At 35.5% G+C, this 19,140-nt stretch overlaps 3 protein-coding genes across 3 annotated transcripts; 1 reads left to right on the top strand and 2 right to left on the bottom strand.

Annotated features, from left to right (window-relative positions):
* The first annotated feature begins 3,326 nt into the window (after nt 1-3,326).
* LOC104240944 (glutamate--tRNA ligase, cytoplasmic) lies at nt 3,327-13,181 on the top strand. Its single transcript, XM_009795846.2, has 6 exons — nt 3,327-3,663; nt 4,769-4,865; nt 5,037-5,190; nt 9,436-10,559; nt 10,980-11,447; nt 12,670-13,181. The coding sequence occupies exons 1-6, from the start codon at nt 3,527-3,529 to the stop codon at nt 12,913-12,915; spliced, it is 2,226 nt and encodes a 741-aa protein (XP_009794148.1). The 5' UTR covers nt 3,327-3,526; the 3' UTR covers nt 12,916-13,181.
* LOC104240943 (serine/threonine-protein kinase AtPK2/AtPK19-like) lies at nt 6,053-7,003 on the bottom strand. Its single transcript, XM_070167769.1, has 3 exons — nt 6,722-7,003; nt 6,432-6,542; nt 6,053-6,337 (listed from the first exon to the last, which is right to left on the bottom strand). The coding sequence occupies exons 1-3, from the start codon at nt 6,890-6,892 to the stop codon at nt 6,053-6,055; spliced, it is 567 nt and encodes a 188-aa protein (XP_070023870.1). The 5' UTR covers nt 6,893-7,003.
* Nucleotides 13,182-16,021: 2,840 nt separating the features above from the next.
* LOC104240942 (nectarin-1-like) lies at nt 16,022-18,115 on the bottom strand. The gene is made up of 2 exons (XM_009795844.2): nt 17,842-18,115; nt 16,022-16,808 (listed from the first exon to the last, which is right to left on the bottom strand). Exons 1-2 carry the CDS (start codon nt 17,963-17,965, stop codon nt 16,270-16,272), a joined length of 663 nt encoding a protein of 220 aa, XP_009794146.1. The 5' UTR covers nt 17,966-18,115; the 3' UTR covers nt 16,022-16,269.
* Nucleotides 18,116-19,140: the final 1,025 nt, after the last annotated feature.

Genomic DNA, 19,140 nt, shown 5'->3' on the forward strand with positions numbered 1-19,140 from the left:
GGGCTTTTGTAGGTGGAGAGAGGAGAGTATGAGTTGAATAAGAGCTTAGCAATTCAAACAGAATAAAAGGATATAAAAACAGAGAAGTAGAAAGCAAAAAACAAACTACTAACCAATAAAAGGTCTCTCCATTCCACAAAGCTAATTAACGTTTCTTTGTATTTGGGTTTGTGTTTTTTTTTATAAGCTAATGAAATAGAAGCCAAAGGGTAGAAGAAGAAGAAGAAGTATATTGCTCAGAATCCTAAAAGATTGCTCAGTATACAATCTGATCAAGAAAACCTAAAAAGAAATAGTAATTAAAATGAGATTTAAAAGGGTGATGAAAGAAACATGAAGAAACAAATCAGTTTGTATTGTAAATCAAATGCTATCAATTTCCACAACAGTCCAATTCAATCAAATTTTCTCGAGAAGTTTTGTATTTCCAGGTTTTCCGGTGACCGGAAACTGTGAATTGGGAACCAGCACAGTAAAACGTCCGGAAATTATAATGGAGATTTGAATCGCTGTTTTGCTTTGCAGTTTGCAGACAAACTATGAAAACAAATAGGTATAAAAAGAAGATGAGAATTTGGTGAAGGAAAGATAAGAGGCAAAGAAAGAAGAAAAGGGTCGCCGGAAGTGGTTACCAACGGCGTGGTCGGCGGCCGCAAATAAGGTAAGGGTAAGGGAGGAGAAGGGAAGGGGGGTGGTAGGGGATGAGAGGCGTGGGAGGGGGGGTTGCTTACCTGCTGGGGTGGGGTCGCCGGTGCCTCTGCTGGTCGCCGGTGGTGGCTGTCAGTGACCGTTACACAAAAGCGTCGAAGAGAGAGAGTTTAAACGCGTCTGTCAAATTCGAAAAAGATATAAGAATTTAATAGATGCTGATATATGAATATGGAAGAACAAAGGTATTGACGCATTTCGGTAACACTTGAAAAGAAAGTGATTATATAACCCATTATTTAAGGTAAATAAATATGGAGCACTTCATATTTTATTAAATATTGTATCCGGTAAGAGAATGCCAAATATTTCTTGACATTTTTTTAAAGAAAATTTCTATATAAAATCTTAAAATTATATATAAAAAATATATATTTATATGTCGGTTTGGTTCGGATTTTTTACTCAATACCAAACCAAGTCAAACCAAACCTAGTCGGGTTTTTTAATCGGTTTAGTTTGACTTTTCGGGTTTGTTATACCGTATGTTTCCGTACGTGACAGTACGCCTTAAGTAAATTGATGAAAGCTCAAAAATGAGATATTACATCCTGCATATTTCGTACGTTAAAGTTTCGTCGTACGTTAATCGATGTAAGTTCAGGAATGAGATAATTTCAAGATTATAAGCATTTTATGCTATTTCAAACAAGTAATAAGTAAATTCGTGAAGATGAGAGGGTAAGCAAAAGGAAGAAAATGAATTTCGTCGAGGTTTGACATTTTGGGATAAAATATGGCCCGAACTAAAATATGCGATATTTATGGACTAGTACCATACAAGGTACCACATGACCATGATGGTAAGGTGTATAAGGTATGTTAAAAATGTGTAGTATTTTAAATAATTTAAGATAATCTTTAATTATGTGGGTAATTGGTTAATTACCGGGTAACGGAACATTACCTAATTAACTAATTTTGGATAAAGATTAAATTCCCCACCCTAACCCACGTGGCAGCAAGCCACAACTTAATCTAATGACTCATTAGCCATGTGAGATTATGTGGCAACTAATTAAAAGACAAGCCTTGAATTTCAAAAAGGCTATATGTCTTTCTTACAACTCTGAAGATTCATATCATCAATACTTGAGAGATGAGAAAAAGCTCTTCATGGACACAATCTGAAGCTAAAAAAATGAAACCAAAGGCCAACGATTGAAAGCAAGCTGAAATAATAGAAGGGTGCGGGTATGTAATAAATTGAACAGAGATTTTGCAATTTTAAGGGAATACGGTGTAAACCTCCTCAAGGATATCACACGGATTTTTCCATACTCCAGGTATGTTAAGGCTATCCCTTCTTTCTTTTGGCATGATCCATACGATACGAACAGAATGTGCAAATGCACAAATTCCATGAATGACTCTATTCATACAAGTATTAGAGATATCTGTGTTCTTGAATTTCCGTGTGTTATAATATCTTATCATCTGTTCATGGGTTTCAGAAAAATACGAAAGTTGAAAAGAGTTTACTTTATAATATTACTCAGAGGCAAAATGGTCTTATGACATTCCGAATGATTTTATTGACGTACTTTTTATGTACTGCATTCATATGCATTGACCCATGACCAGATGGCGTTATATACGCATATATATGTAAATATATGTACATGGGATATGGGAAAAGGTTACGGCGTTATATACGCATCACCACCTGATCAGCTGGTATATGATGATAATGTTGCTCACAGTGGCTGAAATATTATTCAAACGACGTTATATACGCATATATATGTATGTACTCAAACGACGTTATATACACGTATATATGAAAATATATGTATATGGGATATGAGAAAGGTGCACTACCACCTGATCAGCTGGTATACAATGATAATTTTGCCCACAGTGGCCGGTATGATATAATGGAATGCCCTAAGAGGCTGATGATGTTATGAAACATGTACCTACGCACGACATGGCATTCATACGCACATGCATGACGCTAAAAGTAATTTATGATTTACAAAGTTATTCATACTTGCAGGTTGAGTCATGTACTCTATATTTTTTCCATGTCTCTGATGTACTTACTTATGTGCCTTACATACTCGGTACATTATTCGTACTGACGTCCCTTTTGCCTGGGGACGCTGTGTTTCATGCCCGCAGGTCCCGATAGACAGGTCGAGAGCCCTCCAGGTAGACTATCATCTCAGCAAAAGATGTTGGTGCGCTCCATTTGCTTCGGAGTTGCTCGTTTGGTTAGTATAATTTAGACATGTATTGTTTGGAATGACGGGACTCTATCCCGACCTTTATTACATTTATGTATTCTTAGAGGTTTGTAGATATATGTCTTGTATGTGAAAGATTGCACGGCCTTGTCGGCCTATGTTTTGAGTTTATAAAGGATCATGTTGGCCTATTAGGCCCATATATCATGTGTATATGATGATGTAATAAGAACGATACGTTATGTTGGTACTCGGTCGAGTAAGGTAGCGAGTGCCCGTCGCGGCCCATCGGTTTGGGTCGTGACAAGTTTGGTAAGGTTTTCCGTTCGGTTTGTACACCGTACTCATCAAGCATTAAACCAGATTATACGGAAAGCTTGCCCTACTACCGGCGTTGCCCTCTTTAATTTTTCAAAGATTTCAGTTTTGACCCGCCCCTACCCCGCCCTGGCCCGCCCCGTTTAACCATTACCCTGCCCCGCCCTGCTTTTGCCCTGCCCCTCTATCCGCTGGTTTCAGTCATTAAACCATTGCCATCACTAGCCGCTGGTTTCATTTGCTCTCCTCTCTCTCTCTCTCTCTATAATCTTTCAGCTGTGGGGAGAATTGTAGGGTAGCGTCGGCGAGCAATGGAGCTGAAGCTAGCATTCCCCGCGGATACTCCGCCTTTGGCTGTTATTGCGGCGGCGAAGATTGCCGGAGTTCCACTCTCTACTGATCCAACTCTTTCTCCTGGTTCTCCTCCTATTATCCTTCTCCCTAATGGGTAATTTCTCAATTTCTCCGATATTTAGCCTTACTTTTCGCAATAATTGACTTGCAAAACTATAGATGTTTGTTTTCTTTTTCCTGCACATATTTTGATTGCCACTATTTTGTAAATCTTTTTTATGAGTCATGGACCAGGCAAGAATTAGATCATAAAATAATAAAAATGACACATCTTTTTTGATCCAGATAGGGTAAGTTAACCTTGGTTGTAGGTTTCAATGGTATTGTCGGAACTTAATTATGCATATAGCAGCAGCTTTGTAGATCAGTTAGTTGTCTGTACAGAGAATTGTTTTCTTCCTTTTTGAGAATGGTGATACATAAACTTCAGCTGAAGTGAAATATTAGAACATTGTTATGGTTGGGTCGTGTTTTAGACTGTCTTTTGGGTCAGACAAATGGTCAAAAACGGAAATGGTGCCAATTAATTGACGTGATGAAGGTCTCTTGGTGGCTTGTGTTGTTTGAACCTATCGTCCAGAGCCAAATAATCCATTGTACACTTTCTTAGGATGAAATTGTATTGGATGGTTCAGTTTATTTCTATGTATCTTCTGGTGTTCCACTGTTGTTTTACATGCAATATCCAAGACCCTCAAGTTCAATTATTCACGTGCTACCATTTACTTACGTTATGCAAAAAGTAGTGTCAGGTTTGACCACCAGGCTTCTACTTCTTTGTTGGTGCATGTGACATCCTCCATTAATACGTATTGGGTTGACAAACATTAAAGAAATGCATTTCTGTAAATTGATCTGTCAATCATGTTATTAGATGAATCTCAATAGTCAATAGTGATATAGCCCTTGATGTAATTTACATATTGATTCCATGGTGTTTAGAATAACCAATTGACCATCTTTAAAAATTAAATTTATGTATCTATTTCCCGTTGCTCTTGGGTGTGTCGTTCTGTGTTTTTTGTAATGTGCTCTTTACTCTTTTTTTCTTCCAAAAAAGGCATGTCATTTTTTAGCTATGCTAGAGGTTTTTGTTGTAATACCAAATGCAAGAAAATGATCTTAAGCTATTTTTTAAAATGATCGAGCTTTCCGTCATCCAACTCTCCTCTAGTATCTTAACTCAACCTATTTTGCAGATTGAAGCTGCAGGGAACTTCTGTGCTTCTAAGGTACATTAGTCGGGTTGCAAACATTCCTGATTTATACCAGCGAGACGCCTTTGAGTCTTGTCAGGTGGCCTTTTAAACTCTGCTGTCCAAAGCATTGACTTAGAGCTATTTGCTGTTCTCCAAAAGTTCAAATGAGAACTTTGGAACACAATCAAAAGAGCTTTTTGCCATTTTAAGAGTTATACGTGATTTTTATGCTTCTCTGTGTTCTGATTTTTCTCTGTCATTGTTGCAGATAGATGAATGGCTAGAGTATGCTCCTATTTTTGCTTCTGGCCCTCAATTTGAGGAAGCATGTGGCTATGTTGATGGATATCTTCTGCAGTGCACATTTCTTGTTGGACATATCCTCTCAATTGCGGATATTGCAGTTTGGTCTAGCCTTGCAGGTAAATGATTTGGACATAAAACAAATCAGTGCCTTTATATTAAACTTGGTTAGCGTTTTTGAAGAAGTATTGGCGTTTTATTTGTGATGCTGCTGTTAGGCATTGCAACTAGATTCTTGTGTTAGACTAGATTTTACTTGGATGGCAGAAAACTGCAATTTGAAATTGAAATGTAGGAACTCATCACATAAGTGAGAACTAATGACCGTACAGTCTGGAATATTGGCAGCTAAAGTTCCATGTTCACTGAATATCAACCATGAAATTAAATGTCAAAGATTCTTGTTTTAAGATTGCCTTCACATGCACTCTCTCAATACCTCAAGTGAAAATTTAGGCAAGTTGATGTCCAGTTAACTTGGTTAATTAGAGATACTTTTTGATGAGGAAGCAAAGTACAATCCCACACCCCCGGTAACTAGAGATACTATTTTAGAGTGTAGACCATAGCTACCATCCTCTATCCTTTTTTTGATCAAACTCGCAATTACCATCCTCCATCATGTGATCCTACAATGGTGCAACATGATTGTGGTGGAAAAGCTCGTCTGTGAACACATTCTTACACTCTCTTGCACTTGCAGTAAACATTTTTTCAAGAAAATACAATTTCGCGAGAGCAGAATCAAATAGGCTTGAGAGGGAACATATAAAACGCAAGAGCTACGCGAAAAGACAAATGTGTTTATTTCTCACATCTTGTCCCTAAGAAGAATGAGCTTACAATAGTAAACAAAAGAGTTGGAAGAGTTTGCTTTTATCAAGATACAATCTAATCCATATATTTCTCATGATCCTCTCTGTAACAAATAATGAGCTTACACTAGCAAACAAAAGGAGTTGGAATTATTGTCAGTCTTAATCAACTAGAGGAGAGCCAAGGATTTGGTGCTACATTAGTGTAACCTTGAAAGTGTTCGCCTGCTGTCGGAGTATTTGCTGGTGAGTCATCTGGTGGCATCGTAGTCCAACATTTGTCATAATTGGAAGTGCAAGCTCTGCCAATTACATCTGGTTTGAACTTAGGCTGTAGTTCACTGGCATCTAATTTCTTCCAATTGATTGACCGGAACCACTTGTGACTTTTGATCTCATCCCCTCCTCTTGGTCCACTGCCTAATCTTTTTGATGCGTCCTTTTGCAGCAACTAAAGGAAAAAAGTGGAAGTTGTCATTCAGGTGACTTACAAGCATTTTTCTAAGAAAGTCTGGGCAAGCAGTCAATTGATAATTTGTACATACTTCTTTGAGCAGCAGAGAGTGAGCTTCACTGGTCAGACGTGGTAGAAGTTTCACTTTCTCGTTGATGATCTTTTTCTGAAGCTTCTTTCTAATTGAATGTGTGAATGGTGGCTGAAAGAAATGAGAGTCAACAGTGTTCCAACGACCCCACAAAAATCTTTCTAAAAAATAATGCAATTAATAGTACATTTCACAACAAATAAGCTCCATAGAATGTCCAATGCTCTACGCTTTTTGCATTATTACAAAAATGAATGATTCTAGTGTTCTAATGCAAACACTTAGATTACCTGACCAGTCAGCATCTCATACAGAAGTATCCCAACGCTCCACCAGTCAGCTTCTTTATTGTGGCCCTTTGACTGTAAAATCTCTGGAGCCATGTATTCCATAGTTCCACACATCGAATTTGATCTGCTTGATTCATCAATCTCTTTTGCCAGTCCAAAATCTGTCAGCATGACCTGCAAGAATTGAACATAGATTGACTATCAAACTCTGCTGTGTGTTAGAAATGAGCACTGTGGTCTGTTTTGATTCCTTAAAAGTACAAAAAACTGTGTAGATCTTAATTTGAGGAATTTACATGATTGATGTTGCATTTTAAGCTTTTCTAGCCAAATAAGATATATGTATGACGAGCTTGTGGATGAGTATCATTACTGGTGTACTGAGATTTCCGGTTGCTTACGGAAAGGAGAGTGTGCAATGGTTTGAGCAGGAAAAAAAAGTGTAGCTAGTGGTGGGTTTGAAAAGGATACACAGAAATCTTTCATTTTCTCCTAAGCTAAGGGAACTAAATTTAGATAGTTAACTTATTAATTGTTCGAGTGTAATTGAATTCCTTCTGAACTAAACTAGAGTTGCCGAGCACCATTGTCAAAACTGTTGTTTCAATATTCCCTTTCATTTTGGATGTAATCATATCTACCTTTTCATCCTCATCCAATTCCAGGGATGGATCTAGGGGGGCAGAAGGGGGTTTCGCCGGAAAGTTACACTGTGTGGATAGGGTTAGATTTATTTTTTAATGGATATATATATATTAAATGTTGCATCCCCTTGACACAAGCCTAAAGCTTAGTTTTGTGGTCAAGGGGGTTCAAACTTTCCTTAAGGTTGCAAGTTCGATTCCCAGTTCCCAGATGACGCAAATATATTTTTTTCCTTCTGTTTCGAACGCTACATCATGCAGAAATTGAGTCAAATAAGACTCTTATTGTCTACCTTCAAGTCTGAACTTCTTTTAAATTAAGTATAGTCTTACTTAATTATTAAATAATCATCTTTTGTTCATTTTCTTGTTTATTATTTATTATACGTTATATTTTTGTGCCTTTTCTTCCTTAGAATGCCCTTTTTTACTAGCATATTACTTTTTTCTTTTGGAAAATAGATTACTTCAAAACAAATTAATCCAACATAATATTGTTAGCATGATTTTTGACAAATAGTTTAAGTTTCATCTAGATTCAAATTTTTTTGATGAACCCGTTTGACATTACATATAGATATAAAAAATTTCGATGAACCCGTTTGACAATTTTTTTTTACTATTCACTTCTTTACAAATGTTGAACCCCCTTGCTCAGAATCCTGGATCCGCCAGTTGATTTCTATTTGGAAGGACTGATTCCATAAATATTAAATATGGTGGCAAGTTCTGTTTTTGAAAGGTTCACAAAATTGCTCAATGTAGCACTTTAGGAGACTGCAATGACTTTGGCCTTTATATTTTTCATTAGTTCCTTTCCACAAGATATATTTCCGTCTCTTGTTTGTTGCACTAACCTATGGGGCAACGTATCCTTGTTCGTAGCAATAGCCAATTTTTGATCAAATCCCTTTGTTATTTGTTAGGAAATAAAAGAGTGACTCTTGCAAACAACAACAACGACCCAGTGTAATCCCACAAGTGGGGTCTGGGGAGGGTAATATGTACGCAGACCTTACCCCTACCCCGAAGGGTAGAGAGGCTGTTTCCAGGAGACCCTCGGCTCAAAAAAGCAATAGGAGATGATATATTAGTACCATAAAAATGCGTAATAAAAATAACAACAATATGTAAGAGATATGAAATATGAAATACAGGATACGAAATACTAAATACGAAATAGATAGCTGGTATAGTACCACTAGAAGGTAAAGCCCTGCATCAAAAGAGTGACTCTTGCATTTAAGTTAATTATTAAAGCAGTTTTGAAGCAACTAATAGAAATTGAAATGCAAACTAGTTTATCTTATTTGTTGACTAATTGAGAACGAAAAATCGATTTTGAGGTCAAAGATTTATTGACTTTATATTGGATATTGAAATTAATGATTTCAATTGTAAAACAGTGTTATAAGTGCTAAACTCCCATATGGTAGCTAATTCTTGTATTCTGGAACTTATGTGCTTCACTCTGTAAACAATGTTCCTTTTTGCGCTTTCTGCTGTTAAAGCAGTGCTGGAGCTCTAATTCCAATTGAGCTGGAAATGTCAGTTAACGTTGGGAATTGGTTGTCCGTGCTTGGTGATATGTTAGTGCAGGTGGATCTATTTTCAATTGCATTAGGAGAAAATTCTAGGAGTGAAGCAGAGTGTAATATGCCTGAACTGCACCGATGGTAACTTTTTAAAAAGGACGCAAAGCTGATAAAAACTTGGGACTTTTAACCTCTATGCTTCCATTTTTTTGGTTGAGAAAATTAGCATTATTGCTTCTCGAAGCACATTTTTGCTTTGTCTTTGGGAAAAAATATTTTGCGTTTTGTTCCATTTTTGGGGCATCACAAGAACTAAATCATAATTAAGGCCCTGTGAATACATCATGAATTTCTTACAAGTGGTCTCATCACTGAAAATCAATTGGGAAGGTTGCATTTTTGCCAAAATCTGTCTATCTTCCGGCTAGAAATCGACCCTTAGTTGGATTAATTTGATATGAATTTGTGCTTGTTTTATAATTATTCAGTGCCATGCTCTATTTTGCTTATTGATGCTTAACTTCCTTGTGCACAGGTACTGGAAAGAGATGGGAAAGCCTAAGATCTTCTAAGAAGTACCAAAATCTGGCAAGGTGGTTCAACTCAATATTAGCTGAATATGATGGTGTTCTAAATGAAGTCACAGCAACATATATGGGAAAGAAAGGCTCGGGAAAGCCAACTGTATCTAAAGTGAAAGAGCAAGATGGCTCAAATGCTAATTTGGCCAAAGTAAATGGTGATTCCACTGACAAGGAAAAATCAGGTAGCAGACCAACATTTGAGGTAGATCTTCCAGAGGCAGAGGCTGGAAAAGTGCGTTTGAGGTTTGCACCAGAACCTAGTGGTTATCTCCATATTGGTCACTCAAAAGCAGCATTACTGAACCAGTATTTTGCTGAAAGATATAAAGGGGAAGTTATTATTCGTTTCGATGACACGAATCCTGATAAGGAAAGCAATGAATTTGTGGATAATCTACTGAAAGATATTGAAACTCTAGGAATTAAGTATAGGACTGTGACATATACATCTGATTACTTTCCAAAATTGATGGAGATGGCTGAGAAATTGATTCGTGAGGGTAAAGCCTATGTGGATGATACACCAAGGGAGCAAATGCAAAAAGAAAGAATGGATGGGATTGAATCAAGGTGTAGGAACAACAGTGTGGAGGAGAATCTGAAATTATGGAAGGAGATGATTGCTGGCTCAGAGAGGGGAACAATGTGTTGTGTTAGAGGGAAATTGGATATGCAGGATCCTAACAAGTCAGTTAGGGACCCAGTATATTACCGCTGCAATCAGACTCCTCATCACAGGATTGGTGCTAAATATAAAGTATACCCTACTTATGATTTTGCATGCCCATTTGTAGATGCTGTTGAGGGTATTACACATGCTCTTCGATCTAGTGAGTATCATGACAGGAATGACCAGTACTATAGGATTCAAACTGATATGGGTTTCAGAAAAGTTCATATTTATGAATTTAGTCGGTTGAATTTGGTCTATACACTTCTTAGTAAGCGCAAGCTGCTGTGGTTTGTGCAAAATGGACTGGTTGAAGGGTGGGATGATCCTCGATTTCCGACTGTACAAGGGATAGTGCGCAGAGGGCTGAAGATTGAGGCGCTGATACAGTTCATTCTTGAACAAGTAAGATAGCTACGGTGTTGCTTTATTGTTAACTTGAAGTACAATGAATGTTGTCAACACAAATTCATGTTTTCTAAATCACTCAGAATATCAATGCGTACTTAGGAAGGCGTCCCTTTGGAATAACCGTTTATTTCATAATCTGACTAAGCAAAACCATCTCTGTATTTTCTGTCATAAGTCTGAAATAAGAGATGGTTCTTCGCTTCTTTGTTGTTTTTGTTTTTCATACCCCTCCCTCTTCTTTTAGGTGAAAGAGGGGGGCAAAAACTTATTTTCCTTTATTGCGTACAGGACTTGCATTTGTAGTCCAAAGCAAGTCCTTTGACTAATCTGAGATTCTGAATTAGGAAGCATTCTTTTTTATATGTTTGATATTGTATCTTGAAGCCTAAAGAATGTTCTTCACGAAATCTTTAGGGAGCATCAAAGAATCTCAATCTAATGGAGTGGGACAAGCTGTGGGCCATTAACAAGAAGCTCATTGATCCTGTATGTCCTAGGCATACTGCAGTCATTGAAGAAAGACGAGTCCTATTGACTTTGAGTAATGGGCCAGATGATCCTTTTGTACGTATTGTACCCAAGCATAAAAAATATGCAGGTGCTGGGGAAAAGGCAACAACTTACTCCAAAAGAATCTGGATAGACTATGATGATGCTGTATCAATCTCTGTCAACGAGGAAGTAACATTGATGGATTGGGGTAACGCAATAGTGAAAGAGATACAGAAGGACCAAGAGGGTAATGTTACTCATCTGTCTGGGATTCTGCACCTTGAAGGGTCAGTTAAAACAACGAAGTTGAAGCTCACTTGGTTGCCAGAGAGTGATGAGCTTGTTAAACTCTCTTTGGTCGATTTTGACTATTTAATTACAAAAAAGAAGGTATGACTTTTTTCACTTAAATAGGTTTTATATTCAGATGGGTTTACAAAGTCCAGCCTTTCCTTTTACTAAACTATCTATAGTCTTTTCCTCCACATTTCCAATTAAATTTGGAGTTTTAATGTAGTCAAATTGTTGGAACCTGTGAATGTTTTATGGTATACCATATTGTTGAATTATGTGAAGTAAAACTGAAAAATACTATTGTTCCCTGGTAACAGTGAGAAGGGGCTATTTACTTTTTATTTGATGGGTAAGAAGGGGCTAATTCGTCTTGAATAATCAGATTGATACGAAGAAATTGAAGTGTGCCTTTTTGACTTTTGGATTGAGTTCTGGGAAGTATTGGTAATAAGGATGATTGAGTTTTCTTTCACAATTGACTTCGAACTTGGGAATCATGAGTATTCGATTAGTGTAGAGATCTGTAATGTAAGATATCGTAAAGACTATTGTTCACATACTATTACTGCAAAGCATGAAATTCTAGCCTATCCTTCTAGTAAACTAACTGTAGTCTTTCTTGCCTCCACATGGTCAGATAAATTTGTTTTTTAATGTAGTAGTTGATTTCTTAGAACTTTTAAATGTTTTACGATATGCTATATTGGTCAACAATGTCAAGCATTTTAGGAGATTATAAAATGATACAATTTTCTATATAATGTTAAGAAAGAGCTATTACTTTTGATTCAATAATATCATTGATCTAGATATAAGTGCATATTATATGGTTTTGATGGAGCTTTAGGAAATATTGGTGATACGAATTCTTTGGGTTGTCTATATGAAAAATATTACTGTAGAACTTATGAACGATGAGTATATTTTTACTGTTGGTTTGTCAAGCATTTACACAATGGTAGAAACGATATTTTTGCATACATTGGTAAAGAGAGCCCCCCTCAATAATAATATTGATTTAGAATATGAACTTTGTTATATGCTTCATACGAATTTTGGGGAAGTATTGATGATAGGGATGGTATGGAAAACAAAAAGGTAATAAAACCAGAGAGTACTATGAGCTCTCCCTACTTGTTTATAATCCATTACAGTGTAATGGAACAAACCCTTTGGCCCATTAACAATGTACATTTAAAGTTATATAATACCTTTCTTGATGTGCTGTTTTGGACTGTTTATTTGTTTCCACCTGACTTGGAGAGGACTTGGTAGTTGGTACCAATCATGTATTGAATTGTAAATTTTTGTCTTGCAGCTCGAGGAAGATGAGAATTTTGTTGATGTTGTTAATCCTTGCACAAGAAAGGAGACTTCGGCACTTGGTGATTCCAACATGAGAAACCTGAAGCGTGGAGACGTGTTGCAGCTGGAGAGGAAGGGCTACTTCAGATGTGATGTTCCTTTCTTAAGACCAACAAAATCAGTTGTTCTTTTTGCCATCCCAGATGGTAGACAACAACCAGTGTTGCGGTTTGCAGGCTCAGATGGCAAAACAAAATGAAGACAGTCAGTTTGATACATTAGTGCTGGATTACTGAGAAGTGACTGAAATCCTTCTAATGCAAGTTGATTAGATTACCAATCCTTAATTGTCTTGTTTTAGAAGTCTTTACTAGCTATATTAGTTTTTTGTTGTGTCGCAGACATAGTTGTGGCATTCTTTTGGCTGCAGATGTGAAACATGTGATATATACCTCGTTGCCCTAGTTTGTCATTTGGATAAATCATAAAACTAAGGTTACCTATTTTCAGTTTTTGCCTGATCGAGTTCTGTTCTCTTTTAATTATGTCGTGCCTTCGCTGAAACTACTAGTTGTTTTCATTGCTTACAGAGGAATCCCATGGTTTTATATGATTGTCTCGTTTTTGAAACCAAATTTACATAGGAAGGACTACGTTTTCTGTATTATATCACAAAGGGCATGAGGATAGCAGAACTTGGGAACTATGTTGTCCATTTCGTTCATCAAGTACATTTCTATTCCCAATATTTTTGGTTTATTTAGTGAAGACCAGTTATGCACTATTTTAGAACCTTGAAACTATTTAAATATAATTTCTCTGGGATACATTATGAAATCAAAGCACCATATTTATGTTCCCATGACTTTGGTTTACGCTTTGTTAAACATGGTGCTTTAATTTCATAACGTATTTTGGTTTTGGCTATTCAGAAATAGTTCATAGCAATATCAAGAATCACCTCACATTAGAATCTTAACCATCTTTTAGGTTTTCTTTCTTGTACGCTCACAGTAATTTTCGCCATCCAAAGGCACAATACATTTTATAATTGCCTTAAAACATCTTTTAAAATGATTTAGTCCAAATCTGAACCTTTTCAGATCTGAGTTGTGCAGAAACTTACTCTAACCAACAATGAGCTTTTGCGCATGTTTTCTAGATTACGAGGCGTTCAAAGGCTTTTAGTTTTACTAAAAAGGGTAAGTTTAGACAACATTATTTGAGTGGTTAAGTAGTTATTAAGCAAATCTTATTCGCTTGAAACACAGAGCCAAATGAGGTAGCTCGACTAATTCCAAAGTTCAATTGTTTGGAATGCTTTTAAGGAAAAACAGAAGCAAAAAAAAGCAGCTTCTTCCTAGAAGCACTTTTGAGAAAAGTACTTAAAAACACTTTTTAAAAGTTTCGTCAAACCCTAATTGCTGCTTAAAAGTGTTTTTCAAATTAATTAGCCAAACACAAACTGTTCTTTCAAAATAACTTTTGAAAAAAGTACTTTTTAAAAAAAATACTTCTCAAAATAAGCTGATTTTTCCAGCCTGGCCAAACAGGCTACAAAAATTCTGAACAATATAATTCACCTAACCCTCCTTTTTTATGTGGAAACTATACCACTTTTTACGCTGTCATCATCCATATCATAACATATTTGAAAACCTGATTTGAAAAACCATAATTGTTACATTCGTTCTTCAGTCCCATCCCATTATCCTATTTTCATCTGATGATAGAATCATTCCATTTTGCCCTCCTTTTCTGAACAAATTTGTCAAATCTAAGTTGCTTTAGACGAAAGTGACTTCAGAACTGGCAATTTATTTAGTTAGTTTAATACACTAATTACTTGGTCGCGTAAAGAAATTAGACATGTATGACATTCATTATTCTTTTCGAAACCCCTTTTGAAGATATGAATTACCTAATTTATTTGGCAAAATGTATCAGTTCCCCTGACCTATACCCGGATTTCCAACTATACACTTTTTCTTTGCGAGAATCCTATTATTCCTCTAAACTTATTTTAAATAAAATTATTTGCACCCTTAACGCTGACAACCAAACTCTTGGCAAGTGGTGAGCTACACGCGTCCCACATATATTTTTAGCACTTTTTTTTATTCTTTTTTCCTTTTCTTGTCCTTTTTTCTTATTTCTTATTATTCTAATTTTTTTTGGTGATTTCATTCTCTTTCCTTTTGTTTTGGTCACCGGCGGCATAAAATGGTGGTCGTCGGAATTTCACAAACACTATTTTTTCCGGCGACAGATTTTTATCCCGATCTAAGTGTGTTTTGTTATATATATATAAATTTTTCTTGAAAGTGTAATTTATGTATGGGAGGAAGAACAAAAGAAATAAAAACGAATATAAGATGAGAAAATTTTTTTCAGTTAAAATTTCAATACATCATTTTCTTCCGGCGTGGGAAGGTTTTCCGATGATGAATTTTTCCCCCAAATCTGAATGTATTTTGCTTTGCTTATGAATAGATCTTTTTGAGAGTTTAATTTGTGTGAAAAGAAAAAATGGAAGAAAAAACGGTTAGACAAAGTCGACGGTGAATGAATATTTGCCGGAAATAGAGAAGAAACGAAAAAAAGTAAAAGAAAAAAGACAAAGAAAAAGGAAAAGGAAAAAAAAGTAAGAAAAAAATGATAAAAAAGAGTAAAATAATCCGAAAATTATTTTTTCTTGCTTCTCACTCTCCTTTGGGAGAGTTAAATACACACACTCTGCCACGTCAGCGTCAGCGTTAAGGATGCAAATAATTCCATTTAAAATAAGTTTAGGAGGCTAATAGAATTCCCGCAAAGAAAAAGTGTATAGTTGAGATTACGGGTATAGGCCAGGGGGTACTTATTCATTTTCCCAATTTATTTTGAAGATCATTAAGCTCGACCAGTTACTTGATATCGTTTTCTGCAAATTTCTGTAAGGTACGTACTTTGTCGACACATTTTTGGAAGGATTAAGAAAAGAGTTCCTCTGAAGACAAATAAGAACTAAAGAATTTCTCTTCGGGAGATATAATTTTTAGTCAATTACAAATGTTATTTTAGTTACATGATTCTTTTTACACAAGATAAGTAAAAAATAAAAATAAAAGACATGTTTCGATAGTACATAAAAGATCTTTCTTATGTTCATTTTCTTATATTCAAATTATTAGATGAGCTTTGGAGATAATTTACCCTTCCCCTTTTAGTAAAAAGTCAAAAATCCGTACAGAGATTACATTATTGTTGACCAATAGGGAGATTCGGATTGCAGTCAATTACAAATATTATTTTAGTTATATGATCCTTTTCACACAAGATAAGTAAAAAACAACAAAGAAGATACAAATAAAGCACAAAAAATCTTTTGTATGATCATTTTCTTATATTCAAGTCGTTAGAGTAGGAGAAAAATACACAAAGATAACATTATTGCTGACGAATAGAGAAACGAAGTTCTCATAAGGTAAATACAACATTATTGGAAATAAATTTAGAAAGGATAAAAACAAATGAAAGTATCCATTCTCTTTCCTATTTGAACCCACACAAATCATTATCAATTAACAACCTCACCAAAGAAAATAATAGTCACGAGCAATTAACGAAAAGTCTATTTCTTAGGTGCAAGCCTTGACTTAATTTTCTCCACTTGTTTAGTTCCAATTTGGAATGCTTTAGTCAAGACGTGATCAGGAACAGTTGGTGAGGAAGCGAACAACGTTGTAGCAATAGATTGAGTCCCCGGCAACTGGCTGTTGAAGGCGGCGACAACCGCTGCCGGAACTTTGCCATTGTTTTGCTGGAAATGAACAAGTCCTTTAGGGAAAACAAACACTTCACCTTTTACAATATGTTTCGAAATCAAAACATTAGATGTTGTAATAAAACCAACATCTAATTCACCCTCTGTAACAAAGATCATTTCTGTAGCACGAGGATGAGTATGAGGTGGATTAATGCCACCAGGAGCATAGTCAATACGAGAAAGTGAGACACCAAGTGTGTTAAGACCAGGTACTTTCATAACATTGGCACCTGTGACTACGGAACCGTATGTGTTGTTTGTTGCTCCTGGCTTGGCTATGACCATTGATGAAAAGTCTATTTCTGAAAAGTTCTTCTTGCAAAGGAATCCATTTATGGTAAAACCTATATCATGTACATAAATAGAAAATTGAATAAGCACCATGTTATAACAACAACAACATACTCAGTGTAGTTTTCACAAGTGGGGTCTAAGGAGTGTAAAATGTAAAAGATAAATGGAAGGACAATAACAAGCAAACTAATTCTGTCACCAAAGTGAAAATACTAAAAGAACTAACACCAAGGGAATGCAAATAGAACACCGAAATAAATAAGCAGCATGGTTTACTTGAATCATGAAGATAATGATTAAATCATTATGTGTGACTGTTTTTAATCCAACTAGACATTAAACCCCCTGAAAAAGCTACACATCTTTTCCCAACTGAGACGAAGATAAATTGTATAGACAAAAATTTGATCCAAAATATATATCAGTCAAGAAAATCAATTTATTAGCCAATTTTTTTTCTTTACATTTACTGTACTCCATCATTAATTACTCATTTAAGAAAGAGATAAAGAATTTTTTTGTCAAATACCCTTTTATGATTAATGGTAGTATTAAATATTTTCTTAAGTTTGAAAAAAACAAACAGGTGAAAAGACAGCATACAGGAACTATGTTTGGTGGCCATTGTCACCAGTTGGTCATTAATATATATTAATATGGTCGATTTTCTATTTTTCGCCAGCTAATCAATAGTACTACCTAATTCTATTCAAGACTCCTATATCTTATGTATGGTACAAGTTGTAACATTTAATATGGTCGATTTTCTACTGTTGGCCAGCTAATATAGTTGGATCTTGATTTTCAACACGCCTAAATGATAAATGTAAGGAAGAAGAAAGAGCAAAAATTGGACAAGGAGAAATGTCAACATCCAGTACAAATGATAACTAAGACAAAGAAAACCAAAAAAATTAAGAACGAGCCAAAGAGATCCAAAACCCCCAAATTGAAGCACAAGACACTGATCAAGAATATACTTTTCTCAATCTAAAAGAAACTAAAAATATATATATATTTTTTTTAAAAAAAAAGAAGAAAAAGAAGTAAAAGTGTGCTAACTAATGGGAAAATTGAACTTACTGGAAGTAAGATCAGCAACACAAACATCTTGAAGCATGTCTGGATCTCCAGCAGAAACTTTGTTTAAGTTAATGGCTAAAATAGCCATAGCCATAATCACAAGAAGTTTTCCAAATGCAGACATGGTGGAAATAGAAAAGTACTATTCGTTAAACAACTCTTTGTTTAATATAAGCCGAAAAGGAAGCAATCAAAAGAGAGGCACGGAAATAGAGGAAGTTGAGAGGAGATTTGAATACTCTCTGCTGCTTTGGACAATGGGGAGAGAGAAAATTGGATGGCTATATTTATAAGGGGGAAAGACTAGAAAACAATGGTGGACTTTGAAGTCACGTGAGCAAAACGTGCGGGTTTTTAACGCTGTGTTCGTAAACGCACGAAACATGCTCTTTTTTCTCTTCGACCCAAAGCAAAGGCATGAATTGAGGGCCCATAATAGCTTGAATTTTGGGCTTACGTGTACCCGTTGACGAGACCTGACTAATTTATACTAGTCTTTTAATCATCTTTTGTAAACTCATTTAATTTCTGAGTAACCATCCATAAGTTTAGTATTTAAAGTGACAAAAATTAGCTTAGTAACTTCTGTGTAATAGTAACTTATACATTGAATAATTTTAAAGTGATAAAAGAAGTTTAATGACTTCTAAAAAAATGATGTAAGCTCTAAGACCATTTAAGAAATTAGATCTACAATGTAACTTTGAGGATTTTTTACGGGGAAACAAATAGTATAGACCACATTAATCGCTTCAACGTGACAAAGTTTTTGCATAACTTATCCAAACAATAGGAATTCAACAAGGCTGTTTGACCTATATAAACTCTACGCGGCATTGCATATGTCATGGATGACTTAGCCATTTGGATATAAAAATCACATCAAATAACAGCTCTCATATATAAAAAAAGCTTTGTTTTCTACAAATACACGTACGCATCACGTTATACATTCCAAAAATTAATCCATTCGTTGAACTTATTGCTTGGCATTCGTTTTCAACTTGTCGCGGAGAATTGATCACTCATCTCGAAGTGAAAACAAATTACTAGTAATCTACTTATAGTTAATTGTAACGTACTTCTTAAATTAGGATAAAATTGTTATTCCTTCGGCCTCACTTTAAGTCGCCAACTTAATTTTAATGGTCATTTTAGACCATTGTTAGCATGATTCTTAACCTCAATTAATTAAAAGTTTCTAAAAGAAACAGCAAGTTTAATTAAATTAGTGCCACACCATTAAAGTGACAGTTCTTGTACCAACGCACCGAATAACTTAAGAGCAATCTGATATGA

Source organism: Nicotiana sylvestris, chromosome 1 (assembly GCF_000393655.2).
Source record: "Nicotiana sylvestris chromosome 1, ASM39365v2, whole genome shotgun sequence".
NCBI classification, from domain to species: Eukaryota; Viridiplantae; Streptophyta; class Magnoliopsida; order Solanales; family Solanaceae; genus Nicotiana; species Nicotiana sylvestris.

Coding starts and splice junctions, on each gene's coding strand:
- LOC104240943 (XM_070167769.1), bottom strand. CDS start 6,892: ATGCTGACAGATTTTGGACTGGCAAAAGAGATTGATGAATCAAGCAGA. Junction 6,543..6,721: donor ATGAGATGCTGACTGGTCAG/GTAATCTAAGTG, acceptor CATTTCTTTCAG/CCACCATTCACACATTCAAT. Junction 6,338..6,431: donor ACTCTCTGCTGCTCAAAGAA/GTATGTACAAAT, acceptor TTTTTCCTTTAG/TTGCTGCAAAAGGACGCATC.
- LOC104240942 (XM_009795844.2), bottom strand. CDS start 17,965: ATGTCTGCATTTGGAAAACTTCTTGTGATTATGGCTATGGCTATTTTA. Junction 16,809..17,841: donor TGTTGCTGATCTTACTTCCA/GTAAGTTCAATT, acceptor TACATGATATAG/GTTTTACCATAAATGGATTC.
- LOC104240944 (XM_009795846.2), top strand. CDS start 3,527: ATGGAGCTGAAGCTAGCATTCCCCGCGGATACTCCGCCTTTGGCTGTT. Junction 4,866..5,036: donor ACGCCTTTGAGTCTTGTCAG/GTGGCCTTTTAA, acceptor TCATTGTTGCAG/ATAGATGAATGGCTAGAGTA. Junction 5,191..9,435: donor AGTTTGGTCTAGCCTTGCAG/GTAAATGATTTG, acceptor CCTTGTGCACAG/GTACTGGAAAGAGATGGGAA.